This window comes from Tigriopus californicus, chromosome 6, assembly GCF_007210705.1.
Source record: "Tigriopus californicus strain San Diego chromosome 6, Tcal_SD_v2.1, whole genome shotgun sequence".
Classification (NCBI taxonomy): domain Eukaryota; kingdom Metazoa; phylum Arthropoda; class Copepoda; order Harpacticoida; family Harpacticidae; genus Tigriopus; species Tigriopus californicus.
In genome coordinates, this window is record NC_081445.1 from 9,052,047 (window position 1) to 9,074,108 (window position 22,062).

Sequence of the window (22,062 nt, forward strand, 5' to 3'; positions counted from 1 at the left end):
AGAAATGATAAGTGCGTTTGTCAAAAGATCTCAAGACCGGTTCTCAACACTCAAAAATGTACAAAAGAAAATGGAAATAGGTGGGTTTGCCCACCGTTTTCTTTACATTCTTTGGAAAGAGGGGATATGAAAAAGACCTTCTCTTCCAATTTTAGGGTCCTGTGTCAACGCAGACGCTTCCATTTCCAAGAACTAATTTCCATATGTTTAAGGCGGCCTTAATATCTGCTCCAAAATACAAGGCAAAACTATTTTTTTGCAGTTTTGAATATAAAGTCAAACAAACTGATGAGGTATATAAAGATACCAACTGTCTGGCAAACGGAAAGTTATGCTACGAAGACTTAAAGTTGGTGGAACCAGAACAGAGTGCCAAATCTAGTTCCATCCATGAACCACTGGAATATGGGCGGGGATGGTAAGGTTGAAAATTAGCAATTCCAATTCGAGTCAATGAATTAAATTCTTCTTCAAATAAGGCTGGCCCCAGACCCCTGCGATTGCGTATTTCAAATGTCAGCTCAATCAAACGACGGGGTCCAAAGTTATGCCCTCTCAAAGTGCAGTACATAACAGAGGACAGAATGAATGACTTAGCCCTCTTCTGGTAATCAATTACCACAAGAGGGCTAGTTCGTTCAGTCATTGAAGAGCTTTGTAGTGCCTTTTGAGACGGCATAACTTTTGATCCAGTCGCTCGATCAAGCTAAAAATTGAAATGAGTAATTGTTGTAGCCTGGAATTATTCTCATTTGAAGTAGAACATAATGCATTTACTTAATCGCGAAAAGCTAATTCCCAAACCAAGCGTCCCCGTCCATATTCAAGTTGTTCATGTTCCATCCTACGCAGCTGGTTCCTTGTTCCTTGATCAGTTCCATTTGGAGCGAGAAACCCATTATGAGGAAAGGAGGAAGGACCCACTGAGAAACCATGCGGGTACGTTAAGATCAATTCGACTCACCCATTTCCAAATATTCTTGGAAGAGGCCCTCATTTTCCACCAATTTATAATCCCGTTCCATCTGAGATTCGCCGATTTCTTGAAGGGAACTCTGTAAACAAAAAGAAGATCCATCGAGAATTGACAGTAAGAGTCATGATGCTCAAGCCCAGCCTTTCTGATTCAAATGAAACCAGATTCTAGAATGTCTGGATTAAAGAGGGTTGAATCAAAGTAGGGATTGTTAGTCGGGAATTCCCGTTGATCATTTCCCGAGGAAAATCGTTAATTCTTTTAACTCCCCAATTGAAAGTTATTCGGGCTCATTTGCAATTGGGTCACTTTTTTATATTTGAGTCATTCAGGAGCTTTTTGTTTGGTTTGTTTGTTACACCGGCAGAGGGCAGCTCTCTTGCTCACCTGCAATGTGACATATCTGCTCCATTATACAAACAATATCAATTCTTACCTTGCATTGAGGAATGGTCACAGGGTCGCTCATTTAATTTGTTAAAGCTACTTGGATTCGGCAAGTCATGTATTTAACCAAGGGTGGCATTATGGCAAATACTCGCTCTATAGGGTGCTAGCCTAGTCATGTAGTAGTTATGGTTTCAATATTTTTAGTTGCATTTTTTCCTTGATTAAGCATGTTAGTTCTTCTACTACTTTTTCTTTAGGTACACATGTATGATTTTTTTTTTCAAAATTCCCGGGCAAACACTGGTAAAGTATTCGGACAATCTCGAGTGGGAAGAGATGCTGGTATTGTTTGTGTACTTTGGCGGAGATCTGGAATGACGTTTCTTGATAGGATGAACGTACGTGGATGCTGAACCAAGACTTCTTCCGTTTATCTTACAATGCAAGGAGAGGAAGACTCTTATGGGAGGCAATCTTAAGAAACCTTGGGAGAGGTTTTGAGCAAAAAACAAGATTATCACCTTAAGTAAGGTACTTGAGGCAGGATAATGATCACTTCTGACACTCTTTAACACATTTTGTGACCTTGTTTAACAGTAAAAAAAAATTCATGTGAAAGAAATTGAGTGATAGAATGACTTTCAAAAGCTTAATAATGCTAATAAGGGACTGTTCACCGAGGAAAAATATGCAAAATTGACCAGATATATTCATTACAATTCATTTACACCATCTTCTCAGGGTTGCTAAGGCAAGGCTGAAAGTAATGTGCTTCCTTTCGTTCTCTTCTATCGATGTGGATGCATCTATCTACTAGCAATCTCTTAAGTCATCATTTTTCACTTGAGTCAACATCGTTAGCCAGGCATATGTGCATTGAAATTACACACGTATGTTCACTAATTGGTTGGTCCCGTTTGACCACACAAAGCGTCTCTATTCACTTGCCACATCTAACGCTTCGCTTATTATAGGAATTAAATTCATCCTTTAGTTATAACTGTTCGATGTTTCGATGTTTTTTTCATTTGAAAATAAAGATGATGAAGTAATATATTTATAGTTAGATATTCAATCGAACCCATATTTAGTCTACCAAAGGACATAGGGTTAACTTCAATTTAATATCCTTCTACGTTATGTCGACGTCCTAAAGAGTACAATTCTCAATCATTAATTAATTAGCAACAGTTTTTTTACATTGTGCCCTAAAATCGAGCATTTTTTTATAGTAACGCATTTCGAACGTCAGATTTTCAATGAAGATTCATCAATAATCAGAAAAAATATTTCTTCATCCTTAATCGAATTAATAGATATTTCAAACTGCAGGGCAATGGTACAAACACCTAAGCATGCCTTCTCTGGCCATGGAAAACAAACTCTTTGTCCCACCTTTCATCCTAACCATTAGCCAAATAGCACGGCATTCTATTTGCATCTGTGGGAGAAAAGGGGAAAGTGGGGTATTTACCTTTCGGTGATGCCACCAGGCCTTCATCTTGGGGATAAGAACCTCTTGAGCGTTGTTGATCATCTGTTTTCCCACCATGATCACGGCCAATTGTTGAGCCAGCTCAATCAAACACCCGCCGTTGCTGCACTAAACACGAAATATCGAATGAGAAACTACAACTGCAAATTATCCTCCGATCCCTGAACTGCAAATTTGCCAACCAGCCAACCCACTCACGTCTTCATTGCGTAGGTTTCCAAAAATGTGCTTGTAGTGACCGGGATAGCCCACGAAACGGCCTTTGAAGAAAGCTATGTAGAAGATGGAAGAGTAGAAGTTGATGAATTGGAAGATAAACACTTTGAACGTGAGATTGTCATCAAATTCAGATTGGGTTCGATGCATTTCTGAAAGGAGAAAAAAACACATTATTTTGGGTGGTTCTCTTCCAGATCTGCCATGGAGCAATATGATACAGACTGGAAGTAAATCGAGTGGGTAGGTAGATTATTGCCGCAAAAATAAAAAAAATATGGAAAGAGCAACAAATGTGATTGGGGTTAATTCACTTTATTAAAAAAAAACAATACTCTGATTGTGACACTACTTATATTCATAGTTTCTGTAAAGTTAGTCCCACCGTTCTTAACTTCATTTCAATATTCTTGAATCTATGACTCAAGGATTTCATTGCTACAAGTGAGTTTGTTTCACGCTTAAACGGCAGTTAAAAAATAGTCAAAGTACAATTTCAACTTTATGGACGAGGCCAGAACTTTTTGGGAGAAAAGAGTAAGTCACAGAAATGAGCTAGCTAATATATTTTCATTTTATTTCAAATAAGAGGCTGACATATGTATTAACCCCTAAAACCCGTGGTATATGTTTTCATCCATTGGCATTTAACCAAGTTTATTTGCTAAAAGAATTTTTTTTCTACATTCAATCATTTACCATGCCTACCCCTTCACTAAGTCCTTTGTTCCCTTCAAAGCTCTTTTCCTACCGTTCAGTGATTTCCCGGGGATTTACCGTAGAACTTTCTCTTACCCCATGTCGTGAGTCGTAATGCCAATTTCTCGTAGACCCTCCCTAAGGACATGATGAGAATCAAATTGACCATGGCTCCGGACATGCTGGCGATCACTTGGGCCATGGGACGGAGAGTCTCGTTTTGAAACAACGGGATGGACACGAGCGTCCGGTAAATGATCACGGCCAAGATGAAGATGAGGACGAGGCTGATCTGGAACACAGAAACACCGTAATTCGTCAGCCAACAACTCCGATCTCCGTTGATGAATGAACCATTGGCTATTGATTCTGAATCCCGGGAAAGCTTTTAACTTCCCTTTGTTATGGCCTTTTTATGGCCAAAAGTGAGAAAAAATGATCTGTTTCGCACTCTTTTATCGCGCTATAAAGTCGATTATGGCCTCGACAATCAGTGGATGCCTTTTTAAGGTCAGAGACTTTTCGCCATTGAATTTGCATCCAACGCTTCTAAATATTGATAAGTCATAGTGTTTTCATTTTGTTCATACCCTACAAAATGATGTGTTTGAATACGTACTGTAATTCAATGTGTATTGTCCTGTAAAATAATTAGCTGGTTATTGGTACAATCAAGGGAAGTCCAAATAATGCCATGAACTCATCAAAAGACATACCTACTAGGTAGGTGATTGCTTTGTCGTCAAAATAGTTGATGAGTAGGTATGCTTCAATACATATTGACAATCAATATTCAGCTCAGTTCGCCAAACTCGTTTTGGTGCAAGATTGCAATCGATTCTATTCAATTAACACGCCCTCTAGCGTCAAAGATAACGATAACAAAAGGACGGTGCGTCCTAGAGAACAGGCAAAAACGATCAAAAACTCGGGACATTCATCTTCGAAGGAAATACAACAACTGTGAAGAATGGTTTGATTAAAAATTTAAGAAGTGTGACTAAGTGTGTTAATATACGACAAACCTTTTGCATTTATTTCATAAATACCGGAAGTAGAATCAGATTCGCCTTAGCTCAGATCCGTCCTGATAACACAACAAACCTCTGCTATAAGCATATGTTTTTTCTTTTATTCTAATTTTGAAAAAGAACCTGACTATGAATGATTTTTCAATTCTGTTTTTTTTATGTTCAAGGTGCCTAATAATTGTGGCTCCTCAAATAAATCTGTCTAGCTCATTGATGACTTCAAGTAGAACAATGTGACTTAACATAATGTGACATAATATGCATGTTATGAGTAAATCTAAGCATCAAATTTAATCGATTTTAGATAATGATTTTGAAAATTTCACTGAATCAATTACTTAAATTTAGAATCCTCTGGGGCGTCTTTTTTGGCCTTGATAACACCAGTATCACAACGAGTCACCTTTTCCAGGCGTGACCAAGACCAGGACCAGATATTGATGGGGATAAGTTCAGGAGAGTTAGGGGGAGCTAAGTTTTATTACCATTTATTGAGAACTTTGTGCCAAAAATCCAAGATATTGTTATTTTCAAGGGCTTCCAACACGTCTTGACCTCCTTTAATGATTTAAGGGTTATTGGGACCAGAAGTCAAAAGTGTTGATTCAGGGGGAATGGAGGCCAGAAATGTTTGACTTCTGGACCTGGACAGCTATGGAATGTGCAATCAACAGCAGACGTCAAACAACTTGAAAGCCCTCAAGAACAATATCCTGATTGCCTGGCATTTAGCTCTCAATAAATGCTGAGCAAACTATGAAAGTCTGCGTCAGTATTGACATTAAATGCCAAAAAAGGGGCTGCACAAGGCCTTGACATGAAGCGATTGTTTTGCCGATACTTTTCAAAACTACCCTATAGAAATAGATGACATTTAAAACACATATGCATCAATGATGAATACGTCAAGGTGCTTAGTCTGATTGCTCTGGTTAAGGGCGTTCATTGACTAGATGCATGTATCTTAGCAGCCTCAATTTGAAAACGCCTGGTAGGTTGTTTGACTTTTATTTCTATGTTTATCTGGCTTTAGGAATGAAATTAATGAACTCAAAATAAAGTGAAGTTTCATTCTAACATTAACACTAATGCTAAAAACGTGTCGTATTTCCACCATCATATGAATCAAGATTCATTTAAATCATTACTAACACGCCATTACCTGGTTGATTTTTTTGGTGAGTGACATGCTTACATCATGTATTTTGAAATCAAATTCTTATTCAACATTTTGATGTCAGTGAGTGACAGACTTGAGAAGCAAGTTTTGACTAGCTTTCAAGGGACAACTCCATACGATGGATACCTGAACTTTCTGGGCAAGTTTTCAAAACATTTAGTTCAAGTATCTGATAGATGTGTGACTCCAAATTCACCAATTCATCTGCACAATTTGAAGGAAAAAATCCAAAAAAGCCTTTTTGGCTGGCACTACAGAAAAATGTTCCAATTTGATATTAAGATCACTCTAACGGGTGGTCCTGTAGACGTTTGCTTTGCCAGAATGCTATTTTTTTGCACTTTGAGCAAAAGAGGGGTCTGTTCCGTCAATTTTCCCCAAAAGTTGTGAAGGCAGATGCGCAAAAGGACAACCCCAAAGGAGAAAAGGCAGGTGACTTAGCTAGTGTAAGTAGAGGGATATTGAAGACTAAATGTAGGGATCAATGGGTATTGTAGCTGGCTCAAAGAAATGATTATTTTTTCACTTTTACAACAATGCCTCTGCTTTTTTGAGGTTTGTTTTGTTTTGGAAAACAGCCAGAGAATGAGTTGCTATTTTTTTTATTTTGAGACCAGCTTTTTGACTTCAAAAAAAGGCCAAAAGAGTTGGTCAAAAATTGACGATAATGCAAATAAGATGAAACGCGCAAAATATGCATGAAATCGCTAATTATGCAAAAAAAAATCTTTTTGCACCTTTCGAACATCCTTAATTATCATATTACTACTTATATTTTACTCATATTCCTATGTGATAGAAAATTCAAAGCAGAGGGATAACTTACTAAAAAGGGAATTGGGACTCAAATAGTAGTCGAGAACAAGGCATTGGAAATTGTTATAGATACATTCAAATGGTTTCCCGCTCCCTTCTTCACCTTGCTCACTTGTAGTCTTGCCGTCGTTTCCCGTTGATTCCACTAATTCAGTCTGATTTATCCTGCTCCTAGTAAAGTTTCAATAGCTTTCTTTCCGGTTAATTAACCCCATAATGTACAAGTACGTCCCGTACTTGGCAAACTCGCAAAAATGTATCTACAAGATACCCTACTTATGAACAGTGATTCTCGTTCTGCGTTTCTCCGTTTTTGTAAACAACGCAGATTCCAGAGAATGTAGGGTCGATTAGATCAATTAATTTCAAAATTGGGTTTGACTTGTCTCCGGCAACATATCTCAAAATCTGATGGCTAATTTGTGCTATTTGGCCTTTTTTTGTTCGGTATGCTGGTCTTTGCACCCTTTACATCTAACAATCCGATCAGTCCATAAGTTTACTTTTTAGGACGAGAATGTCTGGCTAAAATGGAAAGAACTTGCATCCCTCACTCTGGATGCCATGCGTGAGAAACATATGAAGTTAAAGGCCACAGCTATTTCCACCTAAGAACCTCAAAGATCAAGTTTCTCAAGGCAGAATTTTTTTGGGGGGACCAATATGGTGCTATGTCCAAGGGTATCCTAGTCAACCTCGGAGTGTAACCAATCGTATTCTCCAGCTTGTTCATCTACGTAGATCTTTGTCGGACTACCTGCACGGTACGTCTGGCCATACCCAAAGGCCAAAACCAGCCTTGATGAGGAAAATACAGGTTCTAAAGCACTTAAAGTAAAAGGAGTCTCACGTTTCTGCGTCAACCTCAGAGATGTTGAATTTTTTACTTCCTTGCTCTAGGAGCAAGTTGACACTTTCAAGTTGAGGGTTCATACTCTGGTAACGAGCTCATTAGATGCCACTTAATCACTCCGTAAAGAGGTGCTCAATTTGTAGTAACAATGATGGCTTTATTCAACGTCTTTGGAGGCATTTAAAGTACACACCCCATTCCTTCCCCTGAATACATTTTTGTTACTTTTATATGAGCATTTAGTTCTACGCTTGGTAATATCTTCAGCAAGATAGTAAGTAACTGGGAATTAGGCTGCTCTTCTCATTAGTGCATCTCAGATATATCATGCTAATTTATTACCTAATTACGTTACGTTTTGAAATATAAAAGGGCGTTTGGAGGGCAATGTGTGCAAGATGAGGTTTCTCATTAAATCAGCACATCAAAAGATGTTCGTGCATAGTGCCGAGATCACAATAGCCTTGAGAGTATAATGAATGGACCTGCCTTAGCAAAATGCACAGAGCCGAGTTTCTTTCAAAGGCAATTCATGATAAGATGGCCCTTTACATGATGATCTGCCAGAAGTTCAACTGAAAGTAGGACTTGATATGTGAAGTACTGTTGACTGGGAAAGCCTTCCTAGTTCGCCTTTCTCTGGATGACAATAATGAAAGCGTGAATTGATCCAACAAGAATAGAGCAAATTACCACATCATTTTGGAGAACTTTGCCAAATGCAAATTCTGAAACTTAGCCTGCCAAGCTTATCCGTTCCAAAGTTTCGAGGGGGCATGCACATTTTCAAGTTCATCCGACGTTCAACAAAAGCTCAAACTTTGAACAGTAGATAATGGCGTTCGTTTTTGGATGTAATTATGATCATCGCAGGAGCATAAACTTAATTTGGAGGATTGAGGGGGACTAATATGATTTCCACAAATATGATAGTCCATCGAAGGAATTATACCCTAATTTGATAAAGTTTGCCCTTGTTGTGCCTCCATCCATTGCCGATTATCTAAGAACATACTTGATCTCATTCATATGATTTCAAATCATTTTTTTCAAGATTTAGAAAATATTTTTCTAGTTCAATTAATTTCCTTCCAACTTATGCCTTGACTGATCCACAGAGACCTTTAATTAGATGAGTGGACATTCGCGGAGCCAGGCCGTTTGTACTTTTGTCAGAGCTCTTTAACGGATGCATAAATTGAACTAAGCAGGAACTGAGCCAAACAGAACACCTATCATTATATTCATAAGTACCTATTCTTAAAACTCTAGACCTTCTACTACATAAACCAGAAACGTTCGATGTATTCATTAAAAGTAAGACAGCTCAAAATTTTATCATCGAAACAATATTTTTTTAGTAAATCGCTTTTTCATACCGTATGGCAGAATCCCTTGAAACTTGTGGGAAGCTGAAATATTTTTGCCACAAAGTGGCCTAGCTTTGCCAACTGGCATGTTCAATCCTCCTGTTACAGGTATCCTTGAATGACCTAACCGACATAATGCGACATGTAAAGTAATCGCTTAATATTTCCTATTTTAGTTCATTTCCGTTCATGTAACATTTGAATTTTAACAACAAGGTGGGAATAATAGGGGTCCTTTCTTCCTACTTCATGTCTTGCAGGTGGCCACAACTAAAAAGGGAAGAATTCTGTCAATTGAGCTGATAATAGACCACAAAAAAAGATTAGCCTATTGTGACACCCTGAACATTCATTGATGGTCCATGATATTCTAAACTTCGCAACCCAAGCGCATCCATCACTACTGATGGGAACAAATAAATAAACACGGGAGGTTGCGACTAGGGCTACCAATTTACATTTTCAGTGGCATATGTCATGACTAGCGGAACATCAGAAACCCGTCAGTTAGTCACAAAAAGTAACCCTGTTTTTTCTTCGATCAAACCAGGGTTACCTTTTAGCTCCTGGCGAACCTTTTCCCTGATGTTGGAGACGACTGGTGCTTAGATTTTCGTAGCTTTCTGAAAATGCTGATTTTGAAAATTTATTCGATCCCATCACTAATCATCACTCTACGCCGAATGTTCTGCCCAACCTGTTCTATTATTAAACCAGGCTAGGGCAAAACGCATTTCGCTGGCCAAATGTGAAGCATCTACTCGGATACAGAAACGAACATATACAGGGTGGACGGGATAAAGTGTTACAAATAAAAGCATGTATTGCCACTTTGAAAATTGCTCTAGATACACCAGATTCTGGATTTAGGCTCCTCGATGAACACCCTTTCATTACACAAAAGATTAGTCAAATTGGTCCCTCTTGACCAAAAATATTTACAGAAAACACCCACTGTCAGCGTCACCGCTGGCACGCTCCCCAGAAATGACTTGCTAACCTTGGCTTTCGTCCTTCGAAAGTTGTTGTTCAGCAAGTGTTGCAATGGTTCCAATGCAAAGCGAATGCAGTTGGCCATTGGGGCACCAATTTTAAAAGAAAATGATTCATCCATATAGTCACTTTTGCCAAAGCAAATTCTGTAACACGTTTTATATTCCACCCTGTAGACGCAAAATGCGTGGCTTTGAAAGGCGTGGCTTACCATGAGCAAGATTAAAGCTGTTCCGGCAGCTATTCGCTTGTATCGCTTGGATTGTGGAAAACTGGGTTCCCTGACCCCGGTGATGGGGTTCTTCTCCAGGTATGGAGCTTTGGCAGCAAAGTCGGGCCGAGGTCGCTCTTCCTCCTCTTGGAAGCCCATGCAATCCCAGTGATGTGCCAAGGAAGCGGATTTCCTCTTCCAGTACTCCAAGAATGTCACAGCTGTAAATGGAGGACCAAAAGGTTCATTATAAAACCCATGAGTGCAGTGCGGCTCAGCAGAATGCAGAATCTGTTTTGGGCGATCTCATTATCAGCATTATTAGCAGGTCTTTAAAGTGAGAGAAGCTCATGTCTTCATGTCAAAATAAAGGATAGCATTGTACTTAAAAGGATCAAGAAATTTGTCGTGTGTTCAGATGAACCTGATGGCAGAGATCCCAGGAGATAATGGTCGAAGATCATAACCTTTTTCTGATTCATATTTAGCCTCCAGTGGCAGATATTAGCCAAATTTTGAGTTGACTCCAACAATACTGGGAAGCAATTGTGTTACAAAGCCCCCGGTCAACCAACTGTTGACAAAATCAATATGCCCCACTCATTCCCAAACTGCAGAACGCCCCATATGGGGTTCCTCAAGGCTAGAGTGGAAGGCATGCCACAATTTCTATTCGCAGAATAGAATTCAAACAAATGCTTAAGAATTTTATTATTTCATAAAAGAACTTGCCGTGTTCAATTGCAGACATTCCGTCAAAATAATATCATAAAATATTGTGCAATGTCATTTAGAGGCAAAATTAGTTCTAAACTATCTATGATACAAACTTCCCAAGATTTTGCGAAATTGTTGGGCGCAAATATGTTCTTTTCCTTGAAAATCCTTGTGCAAGCAATCCCTCTTGAATCAAAAAAGCTTTCATCTACTCAATTTAGTAAAAATTCGAATAAATCTTTGATTGAATGTAACGAAATAAAAGTTGTAGCAAGAGGCTACTAATTGAGCTCTTGCTCGGATGGGTTTGGAATGCGTTACTACGATATGTTCGATCTGGCATTGAAATGGACACACTCTACTTCTACTGGAATAATAAACCATACCAAACAATCTACAAAGTTGAAAATCTTTTGACCTTGAAAACGTATTTTGCTCTCACTAGCACCTCACAAAAAACCTTTTCCATTTGTTATGCTTTTCAACCATAACACAACGCAGGTTTATCAGCAATGTAGTGTGACTGGTAAAAACCATAAACAATGCCCGGTCATAAACTCTGAAGAGCCCTATTATTTGGAATTACACGCGTTAGCAACTTGTGTATGTTGTTAAGAGCCTGCTTCTTTTCCGATTCCCGAAAAGGTTCGCCTTCTCTTTAAAGAAAGTAGTTTTTTAGCGCGACCAACTTTTTGGGCCTTTTTCATCAGCCTCGGAGAACAATTAGTTCATGTTTTTGCTCCTGAAAACTTTTTGCTTGGCAATCCTTGTTTACATGCATCAAAGAATACTGCGAAAGGCACAACTACAAAAGGAAAATCAAGCTTTGACCGCTGAACCTGAGTTTGAAACTTGATGAACGCGGAAAGATCGGAAATTACATCTAAAAAGTAATCAACAAAGCCTATCTAGTTGGAATCAAATGAACTGAGCCTCCTTTTCAACCACTGTTGTATAAAAAGCGTCAAAATGGCCCAGATTGAAGCCAATATGAACCCAGCTATATGATACTGTCAATCTCTTACATTTGATGGCTCAATCAAAAATCTCTCTGGAGGGGGTTAGGGCATAGATAGCTTTTGGGAAAAACCCAATTTCGATTGAAAAGATCCCGAAAGTCTTGTAGATCCCATACCTAGTCGGTCTACATCAATGTATAGACAAAAGAATGAATGGCAAAACCCAGGAAGTTTGGAACGAACTGTGTGATCCCAAAAAAGATAGAAATGCCCGACTTACCCACGCATCTTTGATGGAAAGAGACCAAAAAGCATTGGTGTGCCATAAACGCAGTTCACCAATGGAAAGTTGTTACTCCGCCAGGGGGCGCTAGCCGATTATTGCAAGCTTTAAAGATCCTTTCTGTGGAACATACATGTATTTTGGGGTGATGCATTTTTTTGTTCTTGTTTTTTATGGAGCTGACCAGCCATGAATTTAAAGCTGATTGTCTGTTTGATTGGGACTGATGTGATCAATCTGCCTGCGACGCAAGTAAGTAATGACAAGTTTGATCTCCGTTTTGATTTTCTGACCCAAAAAAACAGGGTTCAAACTTGGCAGTACTGGTTTGAAAGCTTGCGGCGCAGTCAGATTGATCAAATCAGTAATCGGCGTTTGCATTTCATTGACCATGATGATAGGTCTTTTTGGTTTGTTTTTTCACGAGATTTTCTAACCGTTACAGGGAGTGTTATCCCCAGTACTATTAAAATGAAAGGTTAAAATTCGTATAATAATTACCTTTTGATATTTATATGATATTTGGTCTACTAATGAGTTTGAGTTGGCAGACTGAGCTAATCTTGGCAAGCCGAGCCAGTCCTAAATTATTTTGACCTAAAATCATTTCAAAAATCAATTCTTAGTCAAACTTCCGAGTCTACAAACAATATCTTTATCTTACAATGTCAGAATAAGCAATAAAACTCCTCTAAACTATGACTTCAAACAAATCAAACTATATAAGCTGGAAAGAAAATAGTCACCCTGGCCACTTGAGCAGAAAATCCTAAAGCTACCCAAGAAAACATCCATATTTTTCGGTTTGATCCTGTGTTTACATTTTAGCCCTCAGTCGCCTGGGAAAAGGTGCTAATAGCCTTTCCCAAGTTTATCTTCATTCCAGGAACAAGTGCCTACAGCCTGTGTAAACAAGCAAACTCTTTTTGGGTGACGTGACGAACTTCAAATATGGGGAAAAGTTGTGGGTTTTGATGGTGCGGACTCACCAAGGGATTGAACGGCCTTCTCGTTATATCAGCCTTTGGATGTAGCAACCATTTCCAAACTTTTTGAATTTTCTATATGACGAAATACCTCTTATCATGAAATCTTCAATAAATGTATGCTTTCAAGTGAAACTAAGCCAAAAGGGAAGCAACCCTTTCTTACCAATATTTGTTTACCTCTTCCCTCCATGCCCTTTCTTTAAAATGATTTGAACAACCAAAGGTCATTTCAATGTATCCTGATTTTAAAAAAAATGAACAAGTTCCATTAATTGCAACTTGGAATAATTTTCAGCCTTACCTGTTTATCAATGGCAATTGTTTTTTTTTTCAAACGGGCCTCTTTTTGCTCAATAACATTGTAACATAACATTTCATTAATAGCTTGAATGATGAAAAACTTACCCCAGAACGACATAAAAATGGCGTAGAAAACGGTGCCTGGGTGGTCAAACAAATAGGCGATTTTCTTGTAAAGACAGATATCTGAGAGCTTCCAGTAGTCACACTCTTCACAGAGAGGGCACATGGTGAATTGGTCACCGTTGTTGCAGGTCTCCAATGCAATGGTGTTGTGGTTCATGGTCAGGACACCATAAAGGAAGACAAGAACACCCACAACCGCTGCGGGTAAAAGCCAACCCGTGTAAAAACCTGAAAGCCAAAGAAAACGGTGTAAAGAAAAGTCGGCTCTGAACCAGATTTGACTAGAAAATAGCCCCCCAAGTTTTGAGCTCAAACCCATTCGTCTTCATCAGGGCTCTTTTTATAACCTAATTTTGGCAGCAGATTCCGAAGGATAGGTCTTCTGGCAGAAATAAAGCTCTATTCAGATCAGACCAACTCACCAGGGGGGCTCGTGACCACATGGATAAGAAAGAGCGGGTGGGCCTGGAGTTACTAAAAGCGTACATAAGTTGTCATTGGATGAAGTGAGTGGTACCATGACCTACTTGATGTGAAGTGGTCGAAATAATTGGACTTTTTCTTGAATGCAATTAGAAGCTTTTACTCTTCTTAAATCTTCATAAAAAGGACACATTATGATGAAGACTAATGATTGGAACAATAAAGTCGTGCAAGTATAGAAACTAAAGAGAGTGTATCAATAGGTACTAAAATTGGCAAACATTGCAAATGTGAATACAAATTAGACACTCTATCCATAAAATTAGACTTTGTTGCATTTTGTTCCACTGAATACTTTCGAACCAGAAAATTATATTATACTACAAACATGGCAATGGAACTGAAAAAGGCCAAGATTCATTTGGTTATCAAAATCATGCGTAATGGTAAGGACTAGAGGTCTAGCCCTCTAGTAGGGACTAATATGATTTTCGAATTTTATAGATTTTTTTGCCGTTGAAAGTAAATTCTAGATGGTTTCCGTGGAGTAAGAGTTTCCCTAACAATGTTCACACAACCGCTCGCATTTAAACCTCGAGCAAGTTTAGCTCCTTGACTGCATGACAAACTATTTTACCACCTTCTAATAATCATCATAATCATCTAGTCATGTTGAAAATTACGTTTTGTACTAACAAACTACCGAAATGAAGTCAAAACTAATTAGAACCCCCAATGCAAAATGTATCCCAAGGAACCTCTAGACTACTCCTTTTCTTTCGGTTATCATAGTTGTTTTGGTCGCCTGGTAGGAACCCTTTGGGATGGTGTCATTTTACAGGAGGAGCAAAGACCATGAAATGGGAAACGAGGTGGGAGACAAAGTGAAGGTTGGCATGACAATTCATGCAAACAGGCGATGACTAGTCTATGAGTTAGAGGTTGAGGTTATCTCATTCGAGGCTCTATGGCTCACCATAACGGTTCTCGACAAAAATAATCAGCCCTCTCCCCAGGAAACTACAAACAGACAGCAGAAACCTTAAAAACAGAAAGGCTACTAAAAACGCTATAACCTCGGGTGTTTTTTCCATTTAAGAACATTGCAGATTTTGGCCACCCTTTTTCCAATTTCAGCTGTATTTCTGTTGGGCTGTTGCAAAAAGGTTGTTGACTAAAAGAGGGAAATGGCAGGGAGTCTTTAAATATCGTGACAAAACAACAGGGAGCCAAGTCTGCAGCTGCAACATGATTGTCTCCAGGGGATCCCATTTACTCGTATTTCAGTCTCTCTTGGTAATTGAATCTGTTGATGGAAAAAGCGTCGAATTGCTCTTCAGACCTGATCACTATGGTTCCAATCTGATTCCATCGATCAATGACAGTCCCCGGGAAAGCTTTCCCCTCACAATCATCCTCAATGATTCTCTTTCTCTTACATGAGTATGTCCCAACAGACACACCCACCACTATCTAACAGATGACAGGTGTACCCAGCATACACTCACCCAGCCAAGCGAAGTAAATCGCAATCTTCTCTCCAAAGTATTCTCGTATGTGGTCCAATGGTTGGTATTTGTACCATTTGCCCCAAGCTGCCCAATAGTGAGACAAGATCTGCCGAGTGTTGAGCAAATTCTCCGGCGTCTCATCCCCTGGGTGCTCGAATCGTCCCTGAAATAGAAAACCGCATGGATATTCATTTCCGAGAGTGAGCCTTTTTTGCGGGCAACATTCTCATACAAAACACGTACTCTTAACCCATAGAGAAAATGGAACAGGCTAGTTAGTAGCTGAAATGAATCTCCCAGCAGGCTTTTTTTGGGTCTGCACAGGAAGACCGAAATCCAGAGGAAAAAAGGCACATACGTTATACAACCTAGATTGTCACCAATAGATTCAAGGAAATTGTATTTCCAGCCCCTTTTTACGCAATCCTCTATTAGTGCGGAGCTTCATGTCATTTTTTATAATGCTAGTGTCATGTCACAGCCGATTGAAACCAATTGATTGTTTTACGATTTTCCTTGGTTTAGCCCGACTCCTATTTCCCCGTTTTAAAATCAATGACTTCGAGGTTTGTGACCAAGTGATTGGAAACAAGGGTCTTTCAAAGATGGCGGTCATGGTTCTTTGGAGGAAAGGGAATTGTGCCAAACTCGAAGTGGTCGGCTGATCACCTGATCGCGTGCAGAGGGACCAAGGAAAAAGCAGGGAGAACCATCATTGAAATAGAAAATCTTCCAAATGTTTGTTCATTACCCTGACGTGATTAGGCCTCTGTAACTTCGAGCCTCTTACAGAGGCATTCAGAATAGCACTCGGGGCCCAAATGTGGCCCAGTAAACCAAATTCTGGCAGTATTAATGGTGTGGAGCTTCCTGATCCCCCAACATCAGTGACTTTCACTCTTGGGAGCTATCCATTATCATTTGTGAACTAGTGGAGAGAGCTTTCGTGCTTGCAGGTAGTCAATATGAAGAGTATTTCCAAAGAATGTAGAAACTGGAAATCGAAGAGCTCGAACTGATGAAAAATCGTATATCTAAATGTCTCAGAAGACAGATAGAGCCCACGTAGCCAGCCAATATCTCATGTAGGTAGATGGAACTATTAATCAGTCTGCGAAGACGAGTGTATTTCGTGGAAATGGAACAATCGTATTCCGTGATTCATGATCAGCCAACGTTTGATTTGCTTTTGTTTTATGGCATTCGCCGCCAAGTTTTTTCTGTCCTGCTCATGTTGTGCTGAAAATGCGAATCCTGATGATGAGATCGGCTCGACAAGGCAAAAAAGGCCCTCAAACACCTAATCCTTCTACTCAAAGGCGCACCTTCAGAGCATAATAATCTACCTCACAGGGCCCTTTCCCAGTAAGAAAAAAGTTTCCCTTTCAACCAGGGGTCTGCCAAACTTTTCTTGCGGGGCAAGTACTCGCAGGATTTCTTTCATGAACAAAGGATGGAGACTCTAAATTTGCAATTACAACCATCCAAGAACCCTGTTTTCAAATGTGGCTCACTGCTCTTGAGTTTGATGTCCGAACAAGTTCAGCAGCAAAAAAGTTTTTGTCACAACCGACCTCGTTGATCGGGCACTGCAGCTGTTTATGTTGGCCACAAATTTGCCGAGCCAACGGAGGGTTAACATCAAGGGATATCACAAGGGAGATAAAAGTTTGACAAGATATATATAATGATCTGTTTTCATCTTGGAGCACCCAAGTGCCATCTATGAGCCTCTCTGGTTTCCCGCTATCAAATGGCCTCATCGTTACAAGAAGCGACACAAATTAGCGTGACTAGAGTAATTTATCTTGTCTCTGGGTCTGCCTTTCTTAATACAAAGCCTCGCCCTATCTTCAAAAGCAGCTGGATCCTAAACCTGATTTGTTCTCACATAGACCTAGTTGAGAAATTATCCAAGCTGGATGTAAGTTGGTGTTTCATTCGATGTTATTTTAGAACCAGAAAATCGTCACCCTGCCTTGAATTTCAGTCGATATACAAAGCGGGCGATTCAAAATGAGAAACGGAAGAACTCCGACTCTCTTGTTTGATATTTAAAGACCTCCAAGGCAGAAAGTTTCGTACTAATTTCAAGAAAACTTCCCATAACCTGTCCCCCAAAAGCAATCAAGCCAGACAACGTCGACCACGTTTGAAGTGATTCGGAACTAAAAGTTTCCCATGACGCTCAAGGTTCATTAATTTCCTGAACAAGTTCACTAAGGCCAGTGGAAAAAGGTGACAAAATTGCTGTGCAACCATCTGAAAGGGACGCCAAGAAACCAACTAAAAACACTTACATCATGCAATGGAAAGGCTGCAGAGAAGGCTCCCTCATCGACGAGGCGCTCCACGCCCACTTCTCCTTTCTTCTCCTTGCCAAATGGGGCTGTGGCCAAGATCTCCCAAACCATTCGAGACCTTTGTGCCCGGGAAAAAAACGAGTTGGGATCTTCGCTGCCCAGAAACCTGCAAAGAATTCCAGGTCAAGCTTTTGGTTGAGCATGAGAGATAAAACAGATGGACTAACATGACATGTTAAGAGGGACCAAACCTACGCTTTCATCCTACATTGGAATTGGCTAATGGATGAAAATGTCTCAATCTAGATTTTAAGGGTTCTTGTTCCCTGCATTACGGAGACAAAAAAAGAGTGCAAAACAGGTCGCGACTGGTACCGTAACTACAATTTCCGGTTCAAGGCAGTGCCTGCAGTTTTTCTATAGCCACTGACATATCTGATTCAGCCCTACTTGATTTCATTTGAAGACAGGACACATCAGTATGATAGTTTTGGCACTAGTGGTGACCAAACAGACAGTTATGCCTAAGCAGCAACTGACATTAGTATGAATAATCGATTACAGTGCAAAGTGGCTTCCAATTTTAAGGTCTTAAAAGCTACTGAGAGACAAATTCCTGCAATTTACCCCTATGAGCGCACCAAAAAGCGGACGCCTTTCACGCAACCTATATCTTAATGGGAGGTCAATTCTTCATACGACGCTGACCACAAACAACTCACAAAAATGAGGCCAAATCAAATATGTGAGCACAAAAATAAGGTCAGGTGATTGCTGACCTCCTTTTTCAGAACCTCGCATCTTGGGTGGTCCATCTGCAATCGCGCATTTAGTTCCAAGGACATTGAAGACATGTTGCTGAACAAATATGTGTGAACCCAGGCTCGAATCGTTTTGTGGGTGAACTTACTTGTCAACTTTGGAAGTCTTGAATGGGCATGTGTAGTAGTCCAAGGGCTTGTTAGGCACTTCTTCGAACATTACATTGGGCAATCTCAGCTTTGAGAGCATCCATTCTGACCAGTTCCCTGAAGGGTTGGGATGAGCCTGTGACACGAGAAGCGAGGTTAAATCAGTGAGTTAACGGTTCCCTTGCCATGTTCAAGTGAACTGAAGAAAGAAACGGTGATGGAAACTTTGTACTGGAACATCAAAGAGGGTACGAACATTATTTATAGATAACATGTTTGAAAGATAAACGTTAGCGATCAATGGATTGATCATGGGAGATTGCAAACTCCATGCTTTGGTCGAATTTGGCGATGAACACCCATATACATTTGTAAGTAAGATGAGCGGAGTACGGTATTTTGGGTAATCGTCAAACGATTTTCGAAAACTCTAATGGCTAAATGAAACACAAAATACCTAATGATTCACATAAGATGATTACTTTTTGAGAGTAAGAATTTTACCTATCAGAGGAAAACTCATGCAATCAATACTTTTCAAGAGGTTACTTCAAGAGAACACTCTCTCTACGGGAGAAAATGTAGGTCTCAAACTACAAGAAAGTTTAACTGGTTACTAATGTTAGAGATTTCTATTACTCTTCCCATTATCAAATTCAAGAAAAAAGTTTGTGACCATATTTTACCCATCAGTATGTTTGACCTCTTTCTATCACATTCTTACATACCCAACACAGCAATTTGAGATGAGAGCAAAATAGAAGATTGGGTGGCTTGAATATCCCTTACATTCGCATCGTAATTTTGCTTAGCACAACCATTCAATTTTAATTTGCGCCACCCTGAAATTTCAGAAACTTCCATCTCCATCTAGTGATGGGTACTAAAGAATGCATTTGAAAAGCCAATAACATTGCCAGTGCAGGTTTTGGGGTGAAGAACAGTCTATGAAAAGAGAACAGATGTCTAGTTTTCTGCATGGATTTAGTGGAACATACGCTTTAAAATAGGGTGTACTTTTGTGATCCCATATCTCTATTTAGAACTCGGTCACAATTGGTTCGAGAGGTTTTTTTTTAATAATACAATATGTCATTCCAAAAACCAAGTGGGCCCCTATCAATGGGAAACAATGACTCGGCCTTACCGCAGATGTCTCAACCGCCCTTGTTTTGTCCTGCAGGGATAAGAAATCGAATTGCATATTTTAAAGGGCAACAATATTTAGGTATTTGAATGGTAAGTGAACAGAGATTGCTCTCGGGTTTCATAGATGTGATTTATTTAGTAGCTATATGTGCCCATTCATATATACAGTACAGACACAGAAAGGCATGCCTTAATTCTCTTATGATGACCCTCTTTTGACATTGGAATGTTGAGACCATTGGGGAAAGTTGATCCCAGTGTCCTTTCGTAAGTAGCAATGACGTTTAAACCTTAACCTGCCATTGCGTCCAGATAAAAACATTCTTGGAGGACCCAACCCTCACTGAGCGATGGCCATTGTTGGGATGACCAAACCAAACTTGCCATCATGGCTAGACGTGATCTAAGAAGAAGACCAGTGATAGCGAAAGGTTGGCCTTTATCCCGTCCAAAGTCATTGGGTTGGGGAAAGGAACAGAGAAAGGCTCTCACCTTTTTGATTCTCCCCAATAATTCCCGAGTTTTGTGTCTTGGCCTCTACTCAGGAATTGTTATTCGTGTTCTCAAATTGGATTATCGGAAATGTCTGGAGGATGAATGGAACAACTAGAAAGCGAGGAAATCCTTTGCATTCATCTTCACACCTTGAGGATTAAAGGCCATGAGGAGAAATGGTCTAATCATGGAAGTACAATTTAGTATTAGGTACAAAATATCAAAAACCATACTATATTAGATATTTTTGTGGATTTTCATCTTTGTTAATTAGTTAACCGGCATGGATCCACACTTGTCGACTTTGGCCTCTTCAATAGTGTGCCTATCGAACTTTGAGGTCTTTCCCCGTTCCAACTTGGATCGATGAGAGAGAAGCGATCACCAAACACTTGGAAGCTTTCAAGGCCAGATATTTCCACCTTCGTCTGTGTTAGATCGCTTTAGAATTTATTGGCCTTGTGAACCGAGCTCAGGATCATTCTTCATGGTCCTTTCCACTCACTTCGAATGGTTACTCTCAAGGCCCAATACGCGGATGAAATGGTCTCTTGTGTACACGGGATAAATATGGCCTCTGGAAACCATCTAGATATGTGTACTTTATGTGAACGTACGTTTGGCCTTGAAAGATCAGGTCCTGTCGACAGCGAAAAAAAGGCATAAAGGTCTTGGACCGATCACAAATCGGTTCCAAGCTCAAGAGGGGTGCAGCATTCCAGATTTTAAAAAAATCGTTGCTGTCGGATTTTTATATCTCTGGCCATTTTGCATCGCAGATGTAGTTGCTTTCTTATGGAGCAAGGTCAGCTGGGATTGAAGAACCCCTCTCGAAAAGTCGGAAAAACGACGATCCTAGGGCCGTGGGCAGTAGACATGGACCTTGTATGGACAGTGATCATGGGCATGCTTTAATGACAGAGCTAGAGCCAAAAAATCGGCTATGCATACATACGAGATATGCACTGTCGCCTTGAGGGGAACACAATTCTTGGAGCATTTCATAACAACTTCAAGGCCATCGAGGACCACTTTTGGGACAACATCGTTAATTTCCCGAAGAAAAAACATAAACCCCTCAGGCTCAATGTTTCAAGACGGGCCCTGAACTAAGTGTATGATTACCATGAAATTGCGTCTTAGCAACTGAAATGATCATTTGACATTCTGTCATTTTTGGCAGCCCTGATACATGGTAGCAACTAATTTAATTCAGGCTTGCCGTTCGTAGAGTTGTCGGTTAGCTGGCTTAAGACTAAGCACCAACCAACATCCATTCAACTTCAAAGAAATACACCACTTCAAACCAATATTATTATCAACTTTGAAGAAAGAGTGGAAATGCTCTTGGAAGCTTCATAATTCGTTTATTGGCATTCGCACACTTGGTATCTCATGAAATTTTGAGAGACCCACAGAATTCTACCGTAGAACCATTCAGAAGTGGTTTCCAACTGGGACGACATGCCTAGAACTCATTAACCCAACTAGCTTCATTACGTTGCTACTTCTCGGGAGAGTGGACGTTACGGGAAGGCATTTCCACATTCAGACGACTATCTAGATTGGCCAGTGTATCACCATTAAAACAAGTGGAAGCCTCTTGTAGTAGATGTGATAGAAGTAGAGGACGGCCTCGTTTCCCTTGTTCATTGGTCATTGCACT

The 22,062-nt window shown here is 39.8% G+C and overlaps 1 protein-coding gene across 5 annotated transcripts in view; it reads right to left on the reverse strand.

The window, feature by feature from the left end:
• Nucleotides 1-22,062, reverse strand: part of LOC131882532 (anoctamin-7-like) — a 49,735-nt gene that overhangs the window by 12,930 nt on the left and 14,743 nt on the right. For 3 of the 5 annotated variants that reach the window (XM_059229699.1, XM_059229695.1, XM_059229694.1), the window contains 10 exons: nt 19,900-19,929; nt 18,752-18,888; nt 17,839-18,007; nt 15,536-15,701; nt 13,584-13,832; nt 10,231-10,451; nt 3,873-4,068; nt 3,060-3,229; nt 2,841-2,969; nt 965-1,055 (listed from right to left, as the gene is read on the reverse strand). In XM_059229699.1, coding sequence (XP_059085682.1) covers nt 965-1,055; nt 2,841-2,969; nt 3,060-3,229; nt 3,873-4,068; nt 10,231-10,451; nt 13,584-13,832; nt 15,536-15,701; nt 17,839-18,007; nt 18,752-18,888; nt 19,900-19,929 — 1,558 coding nt within the window. The remainder of the gene's footprint in view (nt 1-964; nt 1,056-2,840; nt 2,970-3,059; nt 3,230-3,872; nt 4,069-10,230; nt 10,452-13,583; nt 13,833-15,535; nt 15,702-17,838; nt 18,008-18,751; nt 18,889-19,899; nt 19,930-22,062) is intronic. The other 2 variants (XM_059229697.1, XM_059229696.1) reach the window with 1 other exon arrangement.